Source organism: Phocoena phocoena, chromosome 2 (assembly GCF_963924675.1).
Source record: "Phocoena phocoena chromosome 2, mPhoPho1.1, whole genome shotgun sequence".
Classification (NCBI taxonomy): domain Eukaryota; kingdom Metazoa; phylum Chordata; class Mammalia; order Artiodactyla; family Phocoenidae; genus Phocoena; species Phocoena phocoena.
In genome coordinates this window covers 106,856,281-106,879,411 of record NC_089220.1, presented here as the reverse complement: position 1 = coordinate 106,879,411, position 23,131 = coordinate 106,856,281, and the positions used below count along the sequence as shown (strand labels likewise).

At 47.3% G+C, this 23,131-nt stretch overlaps 1 protein-coding gene across 1 annotated transcript in view; it reads left to right on the top strand.

The window, feature by feature from the left end:
• Positions 1–2,091: 2,091 nt before the first annotated feature.
• The window catches only part of DAPK2 (death associated protein kinase 2), a 113,476-nt gene continuing 92,436 nt past the window's right edge, over positions 2,092–23,131 (top strand). The window contains exon 1 of the mRNA XM_065871057.1: positions 2,092–2,183. Coding sequence (XP_065727129.1) covers positions 2,107–2,183 — 77 coding nt within the window. The 5' untranslated portion in view covers positions 2,092–2,106. The remainder of the gene's footprint in view (positions 2,184–23,131) is intronic.

Sequence of the window (23,131 nt, the reverse complement as noted above, 5' to 3'; positions counted from 1 at the left end):
CAGCTCCTGATAGCGAATGCAGCCGGCCTCTTGCCAAATGGAGGATCATAGCTGTTCCTGGGACCATTCTCAGGGTATCTGCCAACAGAATATTTTTGGAGTTTTCTGCTTCCATCTAGTTGTGGGAAATTAGTAGCTACTGTCACCTCCACCCCCAGGATCTGACCCAGATGGTTTATTTGGAAGTATTTTTTCAGCAAAAAGATGACGATAGATAGCAGTCCTGCCCCCCCTCAGTGCTAGTCTCAGGAGGTTTGCCAGGAATGGGGGTTGGGGGCGAAGGGGGCCAAACTTCTGACTCTGATCAAGCCAAACTTGCCAGGAGAATCCCAGTACCTTTTCCTCAGAAGGGAACAGAATTGGTGCCTCAATGGCTATGGGAAGCAGAAACACAAACAATGGCCTGGAATGAGTCAAATAATAATGATAATCATCGTTCTTATTTGCCCAGCAGTTTATGTCCTTATCACAATGGATCCTCACATGGATGTGTGAAGTATGTGATATAGACGTGATCACCCCAGTTTACAGAGGAGGGAGATTGAATCCCAGAGAGGGTGCCAATGTGCTATGGGTCACATGGCTAATATACACCCAGATTAGCCTAGAACCGGGGATCCTGGAGCCTGCTTTTCTCAGGATTCCATGCTTGCCAGGCCCTGGATGAGCATGGAGTGAAGACCAAGCAGGGAGGAGGATGTGTGATGCACAGGCAGGAGGTTGGCAGGTGGCCCTGAGAGTAAGGCCTGGGAGCCAGGCCAGCTCTGCCTGGAGGTCTTCAGGGATGTGTGTGACTCGATGGAAGGGAGGGAGGCAGGTGGCATGTTGGTACCAGAGCTCTGGTTTGTAGGGGGCAGAGGTGGAGGAAAGAGGGTGAAATGTGTACATCACCTGAGAGTTAGAACAGCTTCAGCCACTTGACACTGATGAGACGTGCCCTTAGGTAATGGTGCCTCCACCCAGCCTGGTGAAAACAGTCTTTTGGGGTTCATGGGGCCCGGCCGTGGTTGGTCTCTGATTGCCAGGCAGAAGAAAAGCTGCCAGCACTAGCCAAAAGGAGCTCTGAGAGGCCTTTGCTAATGACTCTTGAAAGACGCATCCACAGGTAGCTGGTTTTATCTTTGTGATGCGCAGGCTGTGTCCTGGGCCCTGTCCTCGGGGTGCTGTCCAGGGTGGCATGTGGCTGTCCCAGGAATGGGTGAGCTCCTTAGGGCAGGAGGATCCCAAGGGAGGATGCAGACCGTCTCTTCTGGTGGAGTGGTGAGTGCTCTGCGTGGTTCAGAGTAGTCCTGTGGTTCTCATTAAGGTGCCCTGGGTAGGCAGAGTTAGCTCCATTTTACAGATGAGGAAACAGCCTCCTCCCTCTGACAAGAGATGAGGTCATAGAGCTAGTTGTGGACAAATTGCACCTAGAACCTCAGGCTCCTAACTCCTGGTGCCTACTGTAATTTGTCACACCACTCCCAGGCATCTTTCCCTTAGGGTGATGAGTGAGAGAGTTTGAACTCAGTTCAGACTCCAAGTTGGGTGGCACAGCGCCTGTAGGAGCTGAGGCCATGCACATCCCTTACCTTTCTACTGCATTTTGTGGTTTATAAAATTAATATCCTGATTTGCAGTGGTGTTTACAGTACTAATCCCTTTTACAGATGAGGAAGTTAAGACTCTGCCGTTTAAATGACGTAGGCAACTGTGGGACTTGAACCTGGAACTTCTGACTCAAAAACGAGTTCTGTTTTTCCTGCATCACAGCTGCCTCTTTTCTCAATAGACCTGAATTTCATGAGAACAAATTGCCGAAGTTGCCCATGGCCCTGTTTCTCTGAACTTGTTCAGAGCAGATCTGAAGAAGTGAGGAGGGCTATTTTTGTCTCCTTAACAAATGTGATTAATATAAATCAAATAAGAATGGTACATCATTGGTCACAGGTGAGGAAAGGCTTGATCAAGGCTGTTCTTGAGGAATGAGGGCTGTGGGTTATCTTTAAATTATTAGCTTCCAGGCAGCCAGTTACTTTTGGGCCTAGATTCAGGCTGGTACCAATTGACACGTCTGTCCTAACCTCAGGTATTTTCATGTTTCAGGGCTGTACGCTCCAGGCCTCAATGAGGAGCCCAAACATGGAGACATTCAAGCAGGAGAAGGTGGAGGACTTTTATGACATCGGGGAGGAGCTGGGGAGGTAAGTGGCTGTGAGAGGTGTACTGGTCAGTAGATCTTGTAGGTCATGGGCTTGTCACAGGACTCGTGGGAAGCTTTAAAAACAGTCCTGAGGTTTATTCATCTTCATGGGTGCGTCTGCAAGGAATCATCTCTCTGGAAATGGAGACTTGCCAGGAGAAAGGACTAGAATTGCTGAGTTCCGTGTTTTCAGTATAACCTGGCTGACAGTTAACGGCAAATCTAAATGATTCTTGTTGTATCTGTTACTTTGCTCCCAAAATCCTCCCCAGGCTCTGGACTGAGATGTGACCTGTTGGTTTTCTTCTCCGAATCCCACTTGGGATTCTCCGTGGCTCCCAGGTGTTGTTTTTTTTTTTTTAATGTTTATTTATTTATTTAGCTGTGCCGGGTCTTAGTTGTGGCACGTGGGCTCTTAGTTGCAGCATGTGGGATCTAGTTCCCTGACCAGGGATTGAACCCGGGCCGCCTGCATTGGGAGCATGAACTCTTAACTACTGGACCACCAAGGAAGTCCCTCCACAGCTCTCAGGATTTTGTTCTGTAAGCTCAGAGCCTGAATGGGAGGTGAAATCATCCTCCTGAAAATGGCTTTAGATTGAGTGACAAGCCACATGAGCCTAGTTGTGAAGGTTCTTCAGATCTGAGTTATTGGGTGCATTTTCAGGTTTGCTAAACCCACAACACAGACAGGAGTAAACTCAGATCTGAAAGTAGTTACTGTCTGGAGAGAAATGATTTTCTGAAGCTCTCTTCTTGCCTCTCATTTGTAACAACTGCTAGTATTCAGGTGGTATTTTAATGATTACAGAACACCAATCTTGGAGTTTGAGTCTCACAACAATTCATGAAAATGGGAATTATTTTTACTCTTATTTTTCTTGAGGAAACTGTGGTCCAAAGAGCTTAAGCAAGTTGCCCCAAGTTGCTCAGCCAGCAAGTGACATGGCCAACGTCTGGCCAGTCCAGTCTGTGCCTGCACACCTGTCATGCTCTCTCCAGTGCACATGGTTCTTACACACTCACACATACTTGCGGTACACCCGGCCCAACCCCTCCACACACCCAGCAGAGTAAAAATCTGGGGGTTCAAGGCCTTCACTGTATCCATGATGCACAACGGGAGCCTTTCCCTTTAAAGAGCTCCTGTGTCAGGACTAATTCTCTTACTTTCTTTTCTTCTCTTTTGTTTATTTTTTGCAAATATATGTATATATTTATTTCCTTTTATTTTAAGCACACTGAATTTATAGGTTAGTGTTTTAATACAGTTTTAAATATTACATCTTAATGTATCATACAGGTTTGCTCATGTCATGAAATATTTTAAATGCAATTTTATATTCCCTTGTGTATGCATGCCTCAATTATTCAGCCATTTCCCCTACTGTTAAAAATATGCAGTTTCCATTTTTTTTTTTTAATTTTCATTGCTAAAGCTATAGTGAACATCCCTTAACAGACATTTCTGATCCTGTGTTTGACTGTTTCCTTAAGATAGATAGCTAGAAGTTGGGTCACTGGGTACTTTTATTTTAAAAAAAAAACTAGAAAGAACTTCAAAGCCAGAGGAGCCTTACTCAGTTAAGAATGGAAAGTGCAGTTATGGGAATTCCCTGGTGATCCAGTGGTTAGGATTCGGTGCTTTCACTGCCGGGCCAGGTTCAATCCCTGGTCTGGGAACTAAGAACTAAGATCCTGCAAGCCGCGTGGTGAGGCCAGAAAAAAGAAAGTGCGGTTTCTTCAAGTTTAGGGAGTGCTTGTCCTGCTTGACTGGATGGGTCAAGAAGCAAGTGTCTGCAGAGTCCCAGAGTGTCCCAGAGGGGGAGATTCCTCAGCCTTCTGTCTGGCCATTGCCACTGGCAATCCAGGGCCTGTGAAGGGCTGGGAAGAGGCTGGAGGGTGGTCAGCTGGACTCTGCCTCTGAGTGAGAAGCGAGGATCTCTTCGCCTCGGGCGCTTCTCCTGAACTTGGTGATGCTGGGGCAAAGTGGCATCCTTAGCCACAGACCCTGGCAGGCCCTACCAGTGGCTTTTGATTCGATGGCCCCATGTTGGCCATGTCCTGTGTGTAAGGGTCTGTGCTAAGTGCCCTGGGTACAGAGATGAGCATGACATGGGGAGTCTTTGCCCTCCTGGAGCTCCAGCCTGGCTGTAGGGGCAGCTGTGCACATAACGAGGGCAGCGTTGGATGGGATTATGTCGGGTGGGCTGTGAGCTGAGAAGTCAGGAATTGGGGGGGGGGCTTGGGCTCTGAAGAAGGAAGTAGACGTTTCCCGTGGAATTCATCTGTTATCCCTTCTTAGTCCTGTCTCTCCCCCATTCCATACCTCAGAGCTATTAGAACTGGAAGAGACCTCATGCTCTGGGGTCCTCCATCTACAACAGGGTATGAAGGCCCCAGGTACCTCACAGCCTGGGGAGCCTTGGAAGAACCTCCCGTCCACAACCTGGTACCTGCAACTTTTCTAAGGTTCTAAGGTGCTGGCTGGACATAGGGTGAGTAAGAGGCAGCAAAGGTCTGAGGCCTTTGGAATGGCTTGTCGTCCTAGGATTTGTGGTCTAGAGCAGGGGTCCCCAACCCCTGGCCCCGGTCCACAGCCTGTTAGGAACCGGGCTGCACAGCAGGAGGTGAGTGGCAGGCAAGTGAGCAAAGCTTCGTCTGCGGCTCCCCATCGCTCTCATTACCGCCTGAGCCATCCCCCCTCCCCGTCCGTGGAAAAATCGTCTTCCACGAAAACAGTCCCTGGTGCCAAAAAGGTTGGGGACCGCTGGTCTAGAGGTCCGACGAGCTGGAAGGCCTTTAGAGGTCTTTCTTCCAAGACCCTCGTCGGACAGTTGAGGAAACTGAGCCTCAGAGAGGGGAAGAGTCTTGCCGGGGGCCATAAACAGGCTGGAACTAGAGCTGCCTTCAGATGACTGCTGGGCTTCAGAAGGGGCAGTGCTATCTGTCTCTCCTCCTCTCTTCTTCATGTAACACACTGTTGCGGGTGTACCTCGTGCCAGGCGTTGTCCGAGGCAGCGACGAACAAAATCGACGTTCCTGTCCTCTTGCAGCTTGTGTTCCATTGGCAACAAGTGATTGAGGGATCACAAAAGGACAAGTCACTATAGAGTGTGTGATGGGCTATGAAAGGAGAGAGAGGGATGCTCTGAGAGAGAATAGGGGATGTAGTTTGCCCTGGGTGGCTGGGGAGGCTGCTCCGAGGAAGTGGCTGAGGGTAAATGCGCAGGCAGGGGAAGCAGCATGGATGCAGGCCCCGAGGTGGGGAGAGCCTGGGACCTGAGCTGCTGTCAGGAGGCCAGTGTGGCCGTGGAACTTGAGCTGGGGGCAAGCAGTGCTAGATGAGGTTGGATATATAGCTAGAGGCCAGACCCAGCCTGCGAGCTCTCTGCCAACACAGACTGGTAGAGAGATTTGGCCTTTGGGGACACACAGTTTGAGGTCTGGGTCCCTTTCCTAGCAGTGCAACCTTAGGACAACTTACTTGACCTCTTTGAGCCTGAGTATTTTTTACCTGTAAGATAGGAATAATAACAGTAGCTACCTCGTGGTTGTGGGGGTTAAATGGGATGCTGGGTCTGTGGTGACCCTCACAGAGCTGGGCACAGGGGAAGTGTTCAGTGAAAAAGAGCTTCTGGCCTTTGAAGTAAGTTTGGGTGTCAAGGCCCCATCTCCCACTTCTAGAGCCTCCCAGCAGGACAGTGTGGGTCTCTGCAGGAGGAACAGCAGGAGGGGTTGTTCTTATGTTTGAGAGGAGCTTTATGTAAACCTGTTTCCTTGGCTGTCTGTGAGCACCCTCCCCTAGACTCAGGGCTGTCTCATTGACTTTAGCTCCTCCTTAAGTCCTTACTATGCAAAAATGAAAATGAGTGAGAGTCACTTTTCCTTTTTTTACCTGTAATGACAGATGGAGCTCACACAAACATCATGCTGAACGAAGGAAACCAGATTCAAAAGAGCCCATAGGGAATAATTCCATCTGTGTCAAATTCAAGACAGGCAGAATGAATCCCTGGTGCTAGAAATCAGAATAGTGGTTATTCTTGAGGGACTAGTGACTGAAAGGGGGCATGAGAGGGATTTCTGGGGGACAGGTATTGTTCTATTTCTTGATCTGGGTGCCTGTTTCACTGATGTGTTAATTTCCTGAAAGTATGTTAAGCCATACTTGTATATGTACATTTTCTTGCAGGTATATTGTATCTGAACTAAAACTATACATTAACAAACAAGGAATCTTTAAGTCCACTCCCTGCCCTGGTCTGGTCCCCGAAGGGCATGTTTCTGATGCCTTTGGAGGCCTTGTATGTCCTTATCCTACAAATAAGAGAACATCTGTGAGAAAAGCTGCAGAATCCAGCTTTGGATGTGGACATCATGCCCTGGCCTGAGAGTCTTGGGCACAGCTGGGGCCCACCTGGCCCTGCGCATCTCACCTGATTTTCTGGCTCACATTTCGGCCCCAGCCTGCTGGGGATGCTGGAGGTTGTCAGCTGTTTCTGGGAACAGTTGGAGAAATGCTGGCCTGCAGCTTCTGGCCTCTCCCAGCCTGGGTAGCCGCTGTAGGGCAGAGCAAGGCTCATAAAGAGAAACCTATCTAACCCCTCATTTTATAGATGAAGCTAAGACCACAGAGGGGAAGTGACTTGTCCAATGTCACACGGTGAACAGGTGATAGATCAGGGTGGGCACTGGTGGTCTGACTCCTACTCTAGGGCTCTGGCTACCACACCATAAGGACCCACAAAGCACAAACTTATTTTTCTCTTTAACTTGACTGCTTTTGGGGAGTGGGGGAGAATATGTGGTAGGGTAGTCTTTTTTCTTTGACCTTGAGGGTAGGGTAGCAGGGTCAGAGTCAGAAAGGTGAGCATTTGGGAAGGATTGATGTTCCCTGGGGAAGGGTGCTGGTGGATAGGCCCAATAATGACTACTGTGTGTCTAAGGGTACAAGGTAATTTAATGTAAGCAGCATATAATGATCAGTGGTTTCTTTTTTCCTATACTTATATTACTTCACTTAGATTTTTAAATTATTAGATGAAGCATAAAATCATAAAATGTTACTGTTGAACTGGATCTCAACAAGAATTTAGTCCAGATCTCCGTTTTATAGACAAGAAAAGTGAGGCCCAGAGAAGGGAGGTGATTTGTCCAAAGTCACAGAGCCAGCAATACAGGAGCTGAAACTTAAAGAAGCTTTTCAACTACACTGTGCTGGTTTAAACAAACAGAGGAAAACCTCTCTATATGTAAATTCAACTTTTATCCACAGCCCTCACCTCTCTCAGGGAGCCTCTCACCATTCATTACCCCACACATCCCATCATAACCTCCCCAGCTCCCCTGGTGAAGATAGCGGCCAGAAGCCCTGCTACGTATAGGAGGCTCACATGTGCAAGGCATCCTGCTAGGCACTTAACCTGCAGAATCCCCTTTTATAGGGATAGGAGCCTTGGGCCGTGGAAGGAGCCACTGCTCTCAAGCCTCACCCTTCCTAAACAGGCTGAGGAATTCCTTGGGACAGCTGCCTGCCAGATCTGAGTCTCCCAATGGGGTCCTCTGTGGTTAAGATCACCCACCACACATGCAGCTTAGCCAGAGCAACTTCTTTTGGGAGAGAAACAAAAAACCTCCAGGAAATGTGTAGAGCTCAGGTGTACCCAGGCTGGGTTCTATAGCCCAGTCTAGCCACAAAGCTCTATAGAAAACAATAATAATAGGTGTTTGGATTTACCTGTCTCTGTCCTTGGGAAAAAGCGTTTCCAAGATGAACTCAGAGGCGAAGGGGGTTTTATTATTTCTTTTCAAATTAAAAAATTTTTTTATTGTAGAAGTAGTGCATGGCATCTGTCATAAACTTATGAACAGTTAGAGTAGAACTCCCTCTGTCCTCCCGCTAAGTCTCACATCCACAGGTAGACTTTGATGATAATTGTCTTCTGTTGCCATTCAGAACTTAGTCTAAGTAAAGCAAGTGTGAATGTAGACCCAGATGGGATCATACGACCAGAACAATCTACAACTTGCTTTTCTCACTTAATGAAATACATTGAATATCTTTTTACAGTATATAGATCTATGAGACTTACTTTGGAGGAAAGTTTTGTTTTTTTTTTAAATAAAACGTTTAAGACAGTTTAAGCCAACAAAAGATTAGCAGCCTTAACCTAGCAACTGTTTTTAGTTCTGAGTCTTACCTTCTAATCTATCTATGGCTATTTCTCATGCCCACACAGCCTCTCCTCTTTTGTGTCTGCTTAAGGCCTGCATGTGCTCAGAGTTAACATTCCCCCAAGTGCTAAGCTCCTGGGGGCAGGTTGCCTAGACCAAGGGGAGCAGGAGAAATGCTCAGGCCCTGGGATGACCGGTGATGAGATTAGGCCTATCTCACATTTGTTTGTGCTGGGCTGTCAACTCTTTGAAGGCAGGTCCGCAACTGCTCTCCTATTTTGAGCATCACAGCAGCACTGGAACAGAGGCCAGAGGCCCCCAAATCTTCTGTGACTTCTCTTTGCTCTCGCTCTTCTCTCACTCTTGGAAAAATTAAACTTTTCCCTCAAGGTCAGGATCAAATGCCATCTCTCCTGGCAAAGCCTGCCATGACCCACTCCCTCTACACCTACCCCCTCTACCACACCCCCTCTATGGACTGTATTACCTCTTATTCTGGACCCACACCTCTATTAAGTGCTAATGTCATCATACCTCATGTTACACAGAAGGTTCACCTGGTCATCTTCCCTGCTGGACCCAGGGTCCTCCATGCTGGGCTCCTGCGTACTTTATCTTTTATCCGTTCATTTTCTGCCCCTATCCACCTCCCCACCACACCCTCCACCCTGCCACAACCCCAATAGCGTCCAGCCCAGGCCTTTTACGCTTGATAAGCGCTCAACTCCCACAGACACCACAGTTAACTGCAGAGTTGTTTGGAACCTGCCTTGGTTCCAAAAGCTCAGCCAAGCCCCCAGCTCCCATAGGCCTTGGAATGCATGAACGTCCAGGATTCCCCAAACACAAAGTGAGAAACAAAACACACTCCATTTCCTGGACACATATTGTTTTTTTCTTCTTACTCTTTTTTTTTTTTTTCTTTTTGGCTGCCCCGCGCGGCATGCAGGATCTTAGTTCCCCAACCAGGGATCGAACCCAGGCTCCCTGCAGTGGAAGTGCGAAGTCTTAACCACTGGACTGCCAGGGAAGTCCCCATTACTCTTTTTTTTTTTTTTTAATTGAAGTATAGTTGATTTACAATGTTGTGTTAGTTTCAGGTATACAGGAAAGTGATTCTGGCTATATGTATATATATATTCTTTTTCAGATTCTTTTCCATTATAGGTTATTATAAGATATTGAATATAGTTCCCTGTGCTATACAGTAGGTCCTTGTTGTTTATTTTATATATAGTAGTGGACACACATTATTGTATTTAATCCTGGTAGCACCTTGTGAAGCAGCTGCTATTCCCATTTTATACATGAAGAAATTCAGTCTCCAAAATGTTAGGTAACTGGCTCAAGAAATACAGACCACCTGCCTTATCAAGGAGAAGGCAAGTGGGAAATTCCACTTCGTGCAACACAGCAAATCTCAGAGAAAGTCAGAAATAAAAGCCAGAAACTTCTCTAACCAGAGCCCTGTTTGCCTCCCTGGGCTGGGATTCTCGTGCTTGTCTGATCACACACATGCTTATATTTCCTGCTGCCGGAAAGTGAAAGTGACCGACGTAAGTTAAGAATCTTCTGCCCTCATGTCAGTATCTGTGCCGAGTACTTCCCATCTTCTGGAACAATATGAGCTGGATCACATTCCCACTTCACAGTTGTGAAAACTGAGGCTCAGAGAAGTTTTACAGTGGCGGCTGGTCACTCATGCCAAAAAAGCTTTCTGACTGCTAACACCGAGCTTGTCTGTGCCGGGCCCAGGAAGCCCTCAGCTTGGTGTTAGTGGCAAGGAGGTCTTTTGGGCCACAGCTGCACCCCAGACAAGCCAATGGTTTCCAAAACGTGAGTGAGTGTGTGTGGATGTGTAAGTGCACGTCTGTACTCATTGTCACAGTCCAGGGACTCTTCTCAGGCACCCACTGTGTGCTGGGCACCGTGATGGATAGAGGAGACTTAGGGCTCAGGCCTTACCCTAGAAGAGATTAGGGCTCAGTTGTGGCACAGGGGTACTCTCCTCCAAAGCTAATGAAATGAGACGTTGGAACAGGCCACAAGCTAATAGGGGGACCCCCAAACACGTGCCAGTTGTTCAGCGGAGGAAGCTGTCACCCTGTGTGGGGCAGCTCCTCACGGTGTAATCCTGGAGATGGCACATAACCACCTCAAGGTCAGGGCTCTGCCAAAGACTGAGAAGCAGCAGGCCCGGGCTTGGGCAAGAGGGCGCGTGGAGAGGGTTGAAGGGAGGGGGCTGCCAGGAGGACAGGCGACTGCAGGGGCCCTGGAGGAAGGAGGGAGGCGCCTTTATCACCCATTGTCAGGCAAACAAAGCACAAAGCCACTCAAACAAAGTGGCTGCATCGCACATGCTTCAGTCAGAAGCTGGCACATGGTGCAAACCGCTTGCCCCGAGGTAGCGGTCTCACTGAGCTCAGTTTGCATTATGAAAATTGTAAGAGCGAGAGGGAGGTCCTATGTGAGGATAATTGAAACCGTTATATACCTGTATCTACGGGACACACTTTCCTTTCTACTTATATATTGCCAGCCTGTACATTTTGCATTGTGTTGTTTTTTGACTCAACATTGTTTTATGTATACCTTTCCATGTATCCAGAGCCCATATAACCTAAAAATATTTTTGTTTCAAAATAATTTCAAATTTAATAGCAACATTTTCAGAATAACAGAACTCCTGTATATCCTTTATATACAGGAACTCCTGTATATCCTTTATATACAGGAACTCCTGTATATCCTATTCTAGGAATAGGTGGACTTGAGCCTCCCAAATAGACATACCAGGTTTTAACACTTTGTCACCTCCTCCCTTGCTGTCTCCTTCCTTCCCCACTTTCTCCTTCTCCTCCTGCCTTTCTTCCCTCTTTTTCTTTCCTTCAGTTTCTTCTTTCCTTTCCTTCTTTCTTTTTGTCTGTCTATCTACCTACCTACTTACCTATTATTGTTTCCGAGCCGTTTGGGAGTTGGTTGTGGACATTATGCCTCTTTATCCTCAATGCTTCGTTACGCATCTCCTAAGGACACGGGCATTCTCTTTCATAACCACAGTACAACTTTCAAATTCAGGACATTTCACTCTGATACAATATTTTTATCTAAGCTATCATTCTTGTTCCAATTTTGTCAATTTTCCCATTAGTGTTCTTTAAAAAAGTTTTTTAAATTTTATACAATTTTAAAAGGTTAAACTCCATTTACAGTTATTACAAAATATTGGATATGTTCCCCGTGTTGTATAATACATCGTTGTAGCCTATCTTACACCCAACTGTTTGTACCTCCCACTCCCCAGCTAGTGTTTTTTATTTATATATTTATTTAAAATATTTTATTTATTTATTTGGTTGTGTCGGGTCTTAGTTGCAGCAGGCGGGCTCCTTAATTGCAGCATGCGAACTCTTAGTTGTGGCATGCATGTGGGATCTAGTTCCCCAACCAGGGATTGAACCTGGGCCCCCTGTATTGGAAGCTTGGAGTCTTAACCACTGTACCACCAGGGAAGTCCCCCAACTAGCAGTTTTTCTCGCTGCTAAACAGGATCCAGTGAAGATCATATATTGCATCTCCTTGTCATATATCTTTAGTCTCCTTTAATCTGAAACAGTTCCTCAGCCTTTCTTTGACTTTCGTGACAAGATATTTTTGAAGAATACTGGCCTTTTAAAACAGATACAGTCCGTATGTTTTCATTAACTCATAATAATCTGCTATATAAACATCCCCAATTTACTAAACTTTCCCTATTGTTTCTCACTACTAAAAATAAGTGTTTCTGTGAACATATTTGTTAATTTCCTCTCTCTGCATTATTTCTGCCAGTGCATTCTCAGAGGTGGAATATAAGGTCAGAGGTTATGGCTGGTTTGTGTAATGGCTGAAACCAGAAATACTGAACCAGTTTACCAGGTCACCAGCATGTGCTTATTTCCTTATGGCTTTGCCGATACCCTTTCATTATTTTTGTGTAGTTTAAGAGTTTTGTAAAGATACCTTAATGTTTTCACTGTGGAGAAATTTAAAGTGGTTGAAGTCTTCTCCCTTAATTCCAAATCTTGTTCTCTGTGCTACTTTACCTTTTTTCATGGTGTTTCTATTTCACTTTCATATTTTGAAGTTCTGATAGCAACACAAGGCAGGTAAGGCAAGTATAATCATTCCCATTTTATAAGTGATGAAAATCAGGCCCCGTCAGGACTAGAGGCAGAGGTCTTCCTGTAGACTCATGGTGTTGCCTTCCTCCCCCGAGAGGTAGAGGGGATTCAAGGTCTTTGGGGGACCCCAGAACTCTGGCAAAGGGTTCCACTTCTTTGTCTCTACTTTTAAAAGCTGGCTGGAATGGTTTTTTTTTTTGGCCATGCCCCACGTGGCTTGTGGGATTTTAGTTCCCAGACCAGGGATTGAAACTGGGCCCTCAGCAGTGAAAGCCCAGAGTCCTAACCACTGGACCACCAGGGAATTCCCTGGAATGGTTCTATAAGAAAGTTTTCTGTGAGGTGCTATTGGGAGAGGGGGTGCTTGGGGAGCAGTGTGTTTTGAGGGCGAAGGAGAGAACTTGGTTTCCCTGTATTCTCCCTTGCTGGGGAGACCAAGGTGAGGGGTAAGAGCCGCGGCCAGTGGTGGGAGTTAGGGCCTTAGGTACCCATCACCTCAGCTGCAGTAAAGCACCAGGGCTCTGGCAGTGCAGGTGGGAGGTCATGTGAAGCCCTCCAGAGCCTCCCACAGAGGAGATGCTGCAGCCTTCAGAGTCTCTCTTCTGGAGATTGCTCTAGCCCCCAGAGCAGCCTTCAACAGGCTTTAAAGCCCAAGGACTTTAACCTGCAAGGGCTCCAACACTGTCTAGTCCAGGGGATGGGAAACTATAGCCCTACAGTCAAATCCAGCCTGCCACCTACTTTCAATGGCCCTGGAGCTAAGAATTTTTTTTTTTTTTACAAAGTGTGTGGTTGTTTTTTTTTTTAACTTTATTGGAGTATAATTGCTTTACAATGTTGTGTTAGTTTCTGCTGTATAACAAAGTTAATCAGCTATACCTATACATATATCCCCATATCCCCTCCCTTGAGCCTCCCTCCCTCCCTCCTTTTCCCACCCCTCTAGGTGGTCACAGACACGGAAAGAATGGGTTTTATAGATGACCAGTTGCAATAGATTTGATGGCTGGAGCACTAACTTTGGACCCTAATTAGGCAAACTGTTATCTGCCCCTGCAATTCCATTCTTCTCATGGCAGACCTGTATTACAAAAAACAAACAAAACAGAATAAGACAAATGCAATTCTTATTATATTTTGAGTTTCATCAGTTAAAATTTTGTGGAAATTTAGTTTTCTCCTTTGTTATGTAAGTTCCAACTCTGTGCTTCCAATGCAGGAGGTGCAGATTCGATCCCGGGTCGGGGAATTGGGATCCCACATGGTGCAGGGCCAAAAATACTACTACTACTACTACTAATAATAAATAATAATATCCTGGATTTTATTTCTTGGCTCTCAGTGCCTAAAGTATTTACCATCTGACTCTTTGTAGAAAAAGTGTGTCTACTCCTGATCTACTCCAGTATGGTTTACTAGTTAAGCAGAAAAACTTCAAAAAAGTGACTTATTCTGGGGTGGGGGACAGGATAGAAACAGATCAAAGTGAGGTGCAGTTATGTAAAAGGAGGAAGAAGAGGTGAGCAGCGGTCCACCTGTGCTCCTTCCCTGCCCTCCGTCTCACACAGCCTGTGAGGAACCTCCGAGAAGCCCAGTTTCAGAACCACTGTCCATGTCAGTCTGTCCTGTCCTGCAGGGAGTGCTGGGGTGGAAGACGGGAAGGGAGGTCTGGGTATTAGGGATTGTGCATCCTCTCTAAACCTGGCCCTGCACTGGTCATGGGCTGTTACCTAGTTTAACCCTCTTGCAGCCCTACGAGGTGGCCGGTGTTTCTCCCACTTTGCAGATAAGGAAGCCGAAGCTTGGAGAACTTAACTAACTTGCCGAGGGAAATGTCAGAGCTGGGATTTAAACCCATGACTTCTGACTCCTGGTCAAGTGCTCTTTGGGGGGGGTGGGTACCAAGCTGCCCAAGATTTTTCTTTCTGCCTGTGACCCTGGGCTCCCCTCCAGAGAACAGGGGAGGAGGTGGATACTGTTGTTTAGTGGTTTATTGGGGAATCTGCTGAGAGCCCAGTTGTCCTTGTTTAATCCATTTCCACGGCTGACACTGCTCCCCTGCCCACGCCCACCCCCTGGCTGCCTGCATCTAAGCCTGAGACCTCAGTGCCCTAATCTTGAATCCTGAGCTGCTGGTCCTTGGTGGCCTGGCCACAGGGCCTGGAGGGTGATGAATTATCCTTCCCTCCTGGGGGTGAGGTTTATTTGGCACCCTGGGCCCAGGGCCCACCAGCTAAAGAGGAGAACTTGGCTGCTCAGGGGCTGCAGTACGGTCCTGGGAGGCAAACGCTCCTACTGGTGTTTTGGAGGAGACAGGGAGATGGGGCAGAGGGGGAAAGGCAGCTGAGGGCCCCAGCAGGAGGACGGGCTCGGGGCAGCAGGCTGATGAGCCCTAGCCTGGTGGTGACTACTCCGGGCACTGCAGCCACAGGGCCCAGGTGTGATCCTGGCTCTGCTACTGTGAGCCGCTGGACCTGGGGCAGCTTCACGCTCATAGGCTCCGTTTCTTTGTGCTAAGATGGTCCCATTTCTCACAGGGTTGTTTTCCAGCCTTCTGGGGTCCCCTCCTTTAATGTCCAAATAAGAATAATGAGCATTCCATTCCAGGACAACAGGAAGTCCTGTTCCTGACTGAGCATTTCTGGGTCTCCCCAGGGAGGGCTCACATCCTCCTTGATGCTGTAGGTCTTTGGACTCAGGACCTCTTTCTCCTTCGAGACAAGGCAGCGCTCCCTCTGTGACCCTGTCTCAGGCACGGACTCAGGCCCGTTTCTGAGTGCCTGCCTTGCCACTGAGCCTGCTTGCAGGATAAACTGAGTTTCGGGTAGTGAGAGGAATTTCTGCACAGAGAAGGAAACAACTTCAAGTGGGGTAATAGATACCTCTGCTCCCCTGACTCCTGCCATCTGCCATGATGCTGGGGCCTTCCAGGACCCCTCCCCAGGCCCGAGATCTGCTACCATCCTTATACTTACCTCCCCAAAGAGACCCCCTATTCTTTCACAAGTTTAGGTCCTTGTTACAGCCTCTCCCTGAAAGGACCCTGGGCCTCTCTTTTCCAGAACCAAAGATCCTTTAAAGTTTTTCCCATGCAAAAAGCCATCTCTGACCATCCCCCCCACCCCACCTCCACCCCATTTCGGAGTCTTTGGCCTTCCTTATTACCAGTAACAGTTCTGAGCAGCTTTCAAAGTGATTCTTTTCCCATTCCTAGCACAGGTGTAAGGGGCATAGCCTGGCATGTGGGAAGTACCCAGCAAACGGTTGCAGATACGGACAAGGTGATGCTAAAAGCCCAGCGGTCAGTTGTTTTGAAGAGCTGATAGGGAGGAGCTGGGTTGGGCTGCTTCTCCTCTGTTACCTCATTTGATCATGAGCCTCCACATTGGAGTAGGTGGGCAGGGAGGAAGTCACCGTCCCCATTTTACAGATATGGAAACAGAGGCGCAAAGACCCAGCCCTACCCTTGAGAGCAGGGCGGCCAGGTGGAGTGGAGATAAGGCTGGTGTCCACAGGGGTTTGTAAACACAGGTCCAAGTAGCAATCTTGAAAAGATTTCTTAGAGAAGGAGATTGTGTAAGACACCTTTGGACCCAGCTAAATCAGCAGTGTTTCCAGAGTTTGGAATTGTGAAATTCTTTCTGATGTTTCAGCTGAGCCCTGATGTAAGAGCCTTCCTGGGGTCCACACATGCCTCTGAGATTTCAGCTTTCTGCTGGTCAGGAAGCACTGCCAGGCCCTGGCTAAGCCGGTTTGGCTCCACCAACTGCCACCCCAATTCCCCTGGTTCCCAGTGTTGTTACCATCCAGGAAGTTCTGCGGCTGGACCATCTCCGGGGCAGCTGATCCACCCCTCTCCAATACACAGTCAAGAATTTGTCTCTCAGGCTCAGGTATTAAACCTAGGTGCGAATCCCAGTTTTACTACTCACTGCCTGTGTTACCTTGGGTAAGTTACTTCACCTCTCTGAGCCTTGGTTTTCTCATCTGTGAAATTGAGAACATACCACCTACTTTATCAGGCCAGGATTTGAACCTCCATCTCTCCTGACTCTAGAGGATTGAATGAGATTATGAGCGAAACATGTAGCACAGCGATTGTCATCTTGGGCAGTATATATGAATCACAGAGGAGGTTTAAAACAAACACACATGTATACATGCCAGGGATTCAGATTTAGAAGGTCTGGGGTGGTGCTCTGGCATCCATATTTTTTAAAGTGTCCCAATTTGTGTAGACTGTACACCTGGATCCAAGATCACTTCTTCAAAATGGTACTTGAGACACAAAGTAAGCTCCCAGAGCTGTTGGTTTCCTCCTTGCTTCCCTGATTGAGCAAGTCTATTATCCTCTATCGCAGTGGGCCATGTTACTTTTACCTCTGTGTTCGCTCACAAAGACCCCTGCTGGGATTCCCACCCACCCCCAACTTGTGCATGGTGTCTGCCATACCCGATATTCCTTTCTTGCTAAAACTGCCCTCTTTCCTTTTCCACCCTGAGCCCCTCACAGCCCCCTGCCCCATAGAGTGGAGCTGGGCTTGCTCTTGTGCAGGGGTGGCCCCCTGATTGGAACAGGGATGGTCACTTGACCCAAGAGTGACCCATTCATTGGCTATTTGGTGTCCTATGAGATGGCTGGCCTGAAAAAGCTCTGCCCACTAGGACCAGTGATATATTAGACAAAAGCCAATTAGATGGCCTCTCTCTGAGACTTGATGCACAGTGAGGAGGGAATGGGGCTGCCACAGAAGATGCAGTGATTCCACGAGCTAATTCCTTTGTGGCTTCTAGGTTCATTTTCTCTTCCTGTGTGTATCCTTCCAGTGACCGCCTTTTCCTCAAAGAGCCTAGGTTGCATGCCTTCCCTGTGTTGTCTGTGTCTCACCTGTGCCCGGAGCCCTGCTCCAGTTCTACCCATGCCCAAGTTCTGCTTCCTTACAGAGGCCCGTCCTGACTACTGCAGGCATGTTGACTGCAGACAGGGTTGGGTACACCTGTTCTACGTACCTACAGCATGTTGTGGATTCCCTAGTCGTCATTATTTGCCTTTGAGTCTGTTCCCGCTGTCTCTGGCATCGCCCCTTAACAAAAAGCTACCCTAAAGCAGCTTGCAGTCCAGTAAGCTTTCCAATCATAGGATCTGGAGGTCATTCTCTTATCTCCCAGTGCCTTACCCAGCGATAGGCACATAGTAGGTACACAATAAATGTTCGAATGAGTTCTGGTTTCAGTTGGCTCCCAGGGTCTCTATTCTGGCTTTGCACTGTGACGTTAATCAAGTTTCTCTTCCTCTCCGGTTCTCAGTTCCATTTCCCCCCTCAGCTCTAAAATGTCATGATGCTATGAAATACGCATCAAACATCTATTGGGTAGGAGATGCTTTGATGGGCATAGGGAGGGGTGGAGAGGGGAGTGAGTGCAGAGTTGTAGTTTATACCTTCTAGGAGCTTAAAGAGAGGTTGCAGAGGCACATAAACAAACCAACAAATAACCTCAGCAGCAATTCAAGAGCTGTCAGAACATAGTGCAGCCAAAAGAACGTTCCAGACAATCTATGTGATACTAGTTCAGAATGTGGCTATCTCCATGGACTGGCACAGTCAGAACAGGTTTTGGGAGGTGAGAGCTAAGTGAGGCACTGAGGGATGGGTGGGACTTGAATAGGCCGAGCAGTGAGTGTGGGCATTCTAGAAATTGGTGGACTTGAGCCTCCCAAATAGACAGGAAAACCCAAGGTGTGTTTGTGAGAGTGGGTCCCCCGGAAACTGGATGACGTGTTCTGATAGGGAAGCAGTGCATGAGCCTGGAGTAGCAAGGAGGGGATGGACAAAAGTCTAAGCTGCCATTAAAGTTTTACTAGTGTTGGTATTGATCACAGTGAGGGGAGGTGGGAAGGATGAGGGGAAGTTAAGGCTATTGTTGATTTAATTGTCTTTTACTTATACTCTCTGTATTTTCTTAAAAAAAACTTTAAACATGTATTTCTTATGTCATATAGAACAAATTGCTTTTTAAGTATTTCATGCTCAGGAGTTTGGACTTCATACTGGTTTTAAGCTGGAAGAAAGGTTAATGGGATTGAATGAGGAAAAGGGTCATGGGGGACTTCCCTGGTGGTGCAGTGGTTAAGAATCCACCTGCCAATGCAGGGGACACGGGTTCGATCCCTGGTCTGGAAAGATCCCACACGCTGTGGAGCAACTAAGCCCATGCGCCACAACTACTGAGCCTGTGCTCTGGAACCCACAGGCCACAACTACCGAGCCCATGTGCCACAACTACTGAAGCCCGCATGCCTAGAGCCCGTGCTCCGCAACAAGAGAAGCCACCGCAATGAGAAGCCTGTGCACCGCAACGAAGAGTAGCCCCTGCTCGCCGCAACTAGAGAAAGCCCACGCGCAGCAGTGAAGACCGAGTGCAGCCAAAAATAAATAAATAAGTTAATTAATTAAAAAAAGAAAAAGGGAAAGGGTCATGGGAGGTGGCCCAGTGAGGAGTGAATCGCTATAAAGAATGTAAGGGGGGCTTCCCTGGTGGCGTAGTGGTTGGGAGTCCGCCTGCCGATGCAGGGGACAAGGGTTCATGCCCCGGTCCGGGAAGATCCCACATGCTGTGGAGCGGCTGGGCCCGTGAGCCATGGCCGCTGAGCCTGCGTGTCCGGAGCCTGTGCTCCGCAACGGAAGAGGCCACAACAGTGAGGGGCCTGCGTACCGCAAAAAAAAAAAAAAAAAAAAAAAAAAAAGAATGTGAGGGGATGAGGACCTGGAAGCTTCTCAAGGGAGGGATGGAGGCTTCACTGACTTGTATCCTTCACACAGAAAGAAAGGACTCAGTAAACCCTTGTAGAAAGATTAGCAAATCAGAGTGGCAGCCCCTAAAAGAGAAGGTAAAGTGATGGTAAGGATTCACACTGGTTCCTGCAGTGAGTCTCCCATCTCTTTTGCCAGAAAAATTCTGGCAGATACCCTGGGAGGTTTGGAAAGAGTCATTTGTCATTGTCCTCACTGGGCCACCTCCCATGACCCTTTTCTTTTTTTTAGATTAAATTTATTAATTTATTATTAATTAATTTATTTATTTTTGGCTGCGTTGGGTCTTCATTGCTTTCTCTAGTTGCAGTGAGCGGGGGCTACTCTTCAGTGTATGGGCTTCTCAAAACTTAAAACTATTCAAGTGTTAATAACTGCAGGTGCTCATTTAACAATAACAGTGTTGTACATTTCTTTTCTCTCTGTGAGATTGCCCAGAAGCCTATAGCATTGCCAAGATTGTCCAAGCCTTTTTAAAAAAAAATTTTATTGGAGTATAGTTGATTTACAATGTTGTGTTAGTTTCAGGTGTACAGAAAAGTGAATCAGTTATACATATACATATATCCACTCCTTTTTAGATTCTTTTCCCATATAGGTCATTACAGAGTATTGAGTAGAGTTCCCTGTGCTATACAACAGGTCCTTATTAGTTATCTCTTTTACTTTTAGTAGTGTGTTTATGTTAATCCCAACCTCCACCTTTCCCCTTTGGTAACCATAAGTTTGTTTTCTAAGTCTGTGAGTCTGTTTCTGTTTTGTAAATAAGTTCATTTGTGTCATTTTTTAGATTCCACATCCAAGCCTTTAATGACATGTTCTTTTCCTCCTTCTGAGCACCTTCTCTCTCATCTTCCTTCCTTTCTTCTACTAGTTGTACTCAGCCCTCAAGTCCAGTGAAAAGTCTCCTGTCCTTCTGAAGCCTTCCCATGGGTATTTCGCCCAGCTTCAGCCATCTATCCAGCTTCCAGCATCCATAGCCCTTACAATCTCTGCCTCATACATAATTGTTCTGAAGCAGAAGGTTTCCTGGAGGTTCATTCTGTATTCTGAGCCAAACTGTGAGCCCCTTGTAGGCAGAGGCCAAGGTTTATCATTCTTAGTGTTCCCACCACCTCTAGCATAGAGCTGGATCCATAGTAGGTGCTCAGTAAACACAGGGGCTGGTGTTAACGATAAATTGTACTCAGCCAGCACTGCGCCCCTGAGGGCTTGAGTTTGTGTTTCCAAGCCCAGGAGAAGGTAGAAATGCAGTGGCATTATTTTCATCACAGTCCTGTTCACACGACCTTCTTTGTTTTCTTGCCTGGAGGGGGTGGAGCAGGGGAACAGGCCAAGTGTGCAGAGCTGTTTGACATCCCAGCAGCTGTACAGAATGCTCACTTGTTCTCCCCTTTCATGTGCCAGAATTGCCGCACATCACAGCTTCTTCCTGCACTGGTGTTAGCCTTGTGGCTTCTGTCCTGCTCCTGCTTCTCCAGGAAGTGGCTGAGCCTGGTTCTGCGAACCCCAACGGGGTATCTAGTCCCAGATAGAGAAGATGCCAGAGCTTCCCCTTGTGGGCAGCGACCAGTCTCAACTGAGGAGGTGCCGTGGAAGTTCCAGGTCATGGTGGTGGCTTTCTTGGGGTTTTCTGAGGATAAGAGAAATGCAAAGATTCATCTGTGGCATCTGAGCCACCAGCCATGGACTTAAAGACCTTGATTCAAGTCCCACTTTAGCTGTCAATATGCTTTGTGACTTTGGGCGAGACACCTTCCCTTTCTGGGTCATGCAGCACTTTGGTGGTGCAAGTGGAACCTGATTGCAGGTCTCCTTGCTCCTGGTGCTTCCTCTTTCTCCTATTCCACAGAAACACTACAGGTGTTTGATATCACACCAAGTCACCTACCCTTTCGCTTTTGACTTGTTCCTGTTAGTACCTGAGGTGCTCTTGAGAGTAGGGACTTTCTTCAGAGGCCTGCTGTCAGAGATCTACCCCCAAAACGTGATTCTCCTACATTTCACTCCTTTCAGCCTCAGACTTCTTGGGGCTATGTGATGGGTCTGTTTGTCTCTCCTTTTTAAAATTAAAGTATATGGGCTCCCTTGGTGGCGCAGTGGTTGAGAGTCCGCCTGCCGATGCAGGGGACACGGGTTCGTGCCCTGGTCCAGGAAGATCCCACATGCCGCGGAGCGGCTGGGCCCGTGAGCCATGGCCGCTGAGCCTGCGCGTCCGGAGCCTGTGCTCCGCAATGAGAGAGGCCACAACAGTGAGAGGCCCGCGTACCGCCAAAAAAAAAAAAGTATAGTTGATTTATAATGTTCTGTTAGTTTCTGGTGTACAGGAAACTGATTCGGTTATACGTATATATAACATATTCTTTTTTCTTATCCTTTTCCCTTATGGTTTATTACAGGATATTGAATATAGCTCCCTATGCTATACAGTAGGACCTGACCTTGTTATTTAGTGTCTGTCTCTTTTGACAGCTGCAAAGAGATCCTTCCAGAAAAGGTGGGCCAAGTGACACTGCTTTGTTGAAGCAAGGAATGCCGTCCCATGACTGGGCTCCATAAAGATTCGTCATACGAGTAGATGGATGAGTGAATGAATGAATGAATTCTAGCAAGAGGCAAGAGAATTGGTGATGCCATGCGATCGCCTGAGTCATCACTGTAAGAGACCAGGGCAGTCTTGGGAAGACCCCTCTGTGAAACTGACCATCTTAGGGCAGCACTTGCCCAATTTCCAGTCCTGGTGCAATGGGTTCTGTCCCCCACCGCCACCCCAGCTCTCTCTCCATGTCGATGCATTCAGCAAGACCGTGAAGCGAGAGCTGGGGTGGGAGTAAAGGCGTCCTGGCTTTGGTTCTGCAGCTGTATGTGCTTAGGCAAATCCTTTCCCTCCCCAGGGGGTCTCGGTTTCCCATCTCTAATGTTTAAGTGCCTTCCAGCACTAGCCTCCTGTGACTTTATGACCATGTGAAGCATCCTTGCTGGGTCAGAGGCCACCTACTCACCAGGGCAGGAGTCACCAAGGGCCATGGCACAGTAAAGCCTCCGGTGCCACTGAGACTGCTGTTGCTGAGATTAGACAGGGATGCTTGGCATCGAGGCTGTGCCCAGGGCCTGTTTTAGCAACACGGCTAGTAAATATTGACTCTGTGGCACGAAAATGGAAAGCAGAGATGACTGTGTTAACTCACTCAAAGGGTAGAAGTTCACCAAGCCCTGATAAGACAAGATGTAGTTATGCAATCTGTGGGCGTATCATTGACAAATAGTTGTTTAGGGCTGGGGAGAGCTGAAAATAGGACAAGGAAGCCTTCACGGCTGATCCACGGCTGCTGTCCTGTTGGCATAGGCTGGCCTGCTGGTTCATCGTTCATTTTTAAATGAATGGATACTTACATTCTTGAAGGATAGAGAAAAAGGACTGTAAGGAAATACACCAAAACATTCACTGTGACATTCTCTAGAGATGGTGAAATTGCCAGTAATTAAAAACTATTCTTCACAGTCTACAACAATCACATTGCTTATAATCAGAAAAAGGTAATGTATTAGAAATGAAATACCCTTTTTTGAAGAGTCTGAAGGAGCTTTCAGAATCTTCTAAGTACTTCAGATCTTTGTGTTTTGCCTACTGGACATTGTATGGTAACGTAGCTCTCAAAAACAAGAAAACTCCATATGAGAGAAGGTACTCTTCAGAATAAGCCCTGATCTAAGCGTGTTTATGTATTGATTTGTACCCATGAAATCAGAACGTGGTGGGATAAAATTCTGGTCACTTGAGATAGCAGGATTTTTTT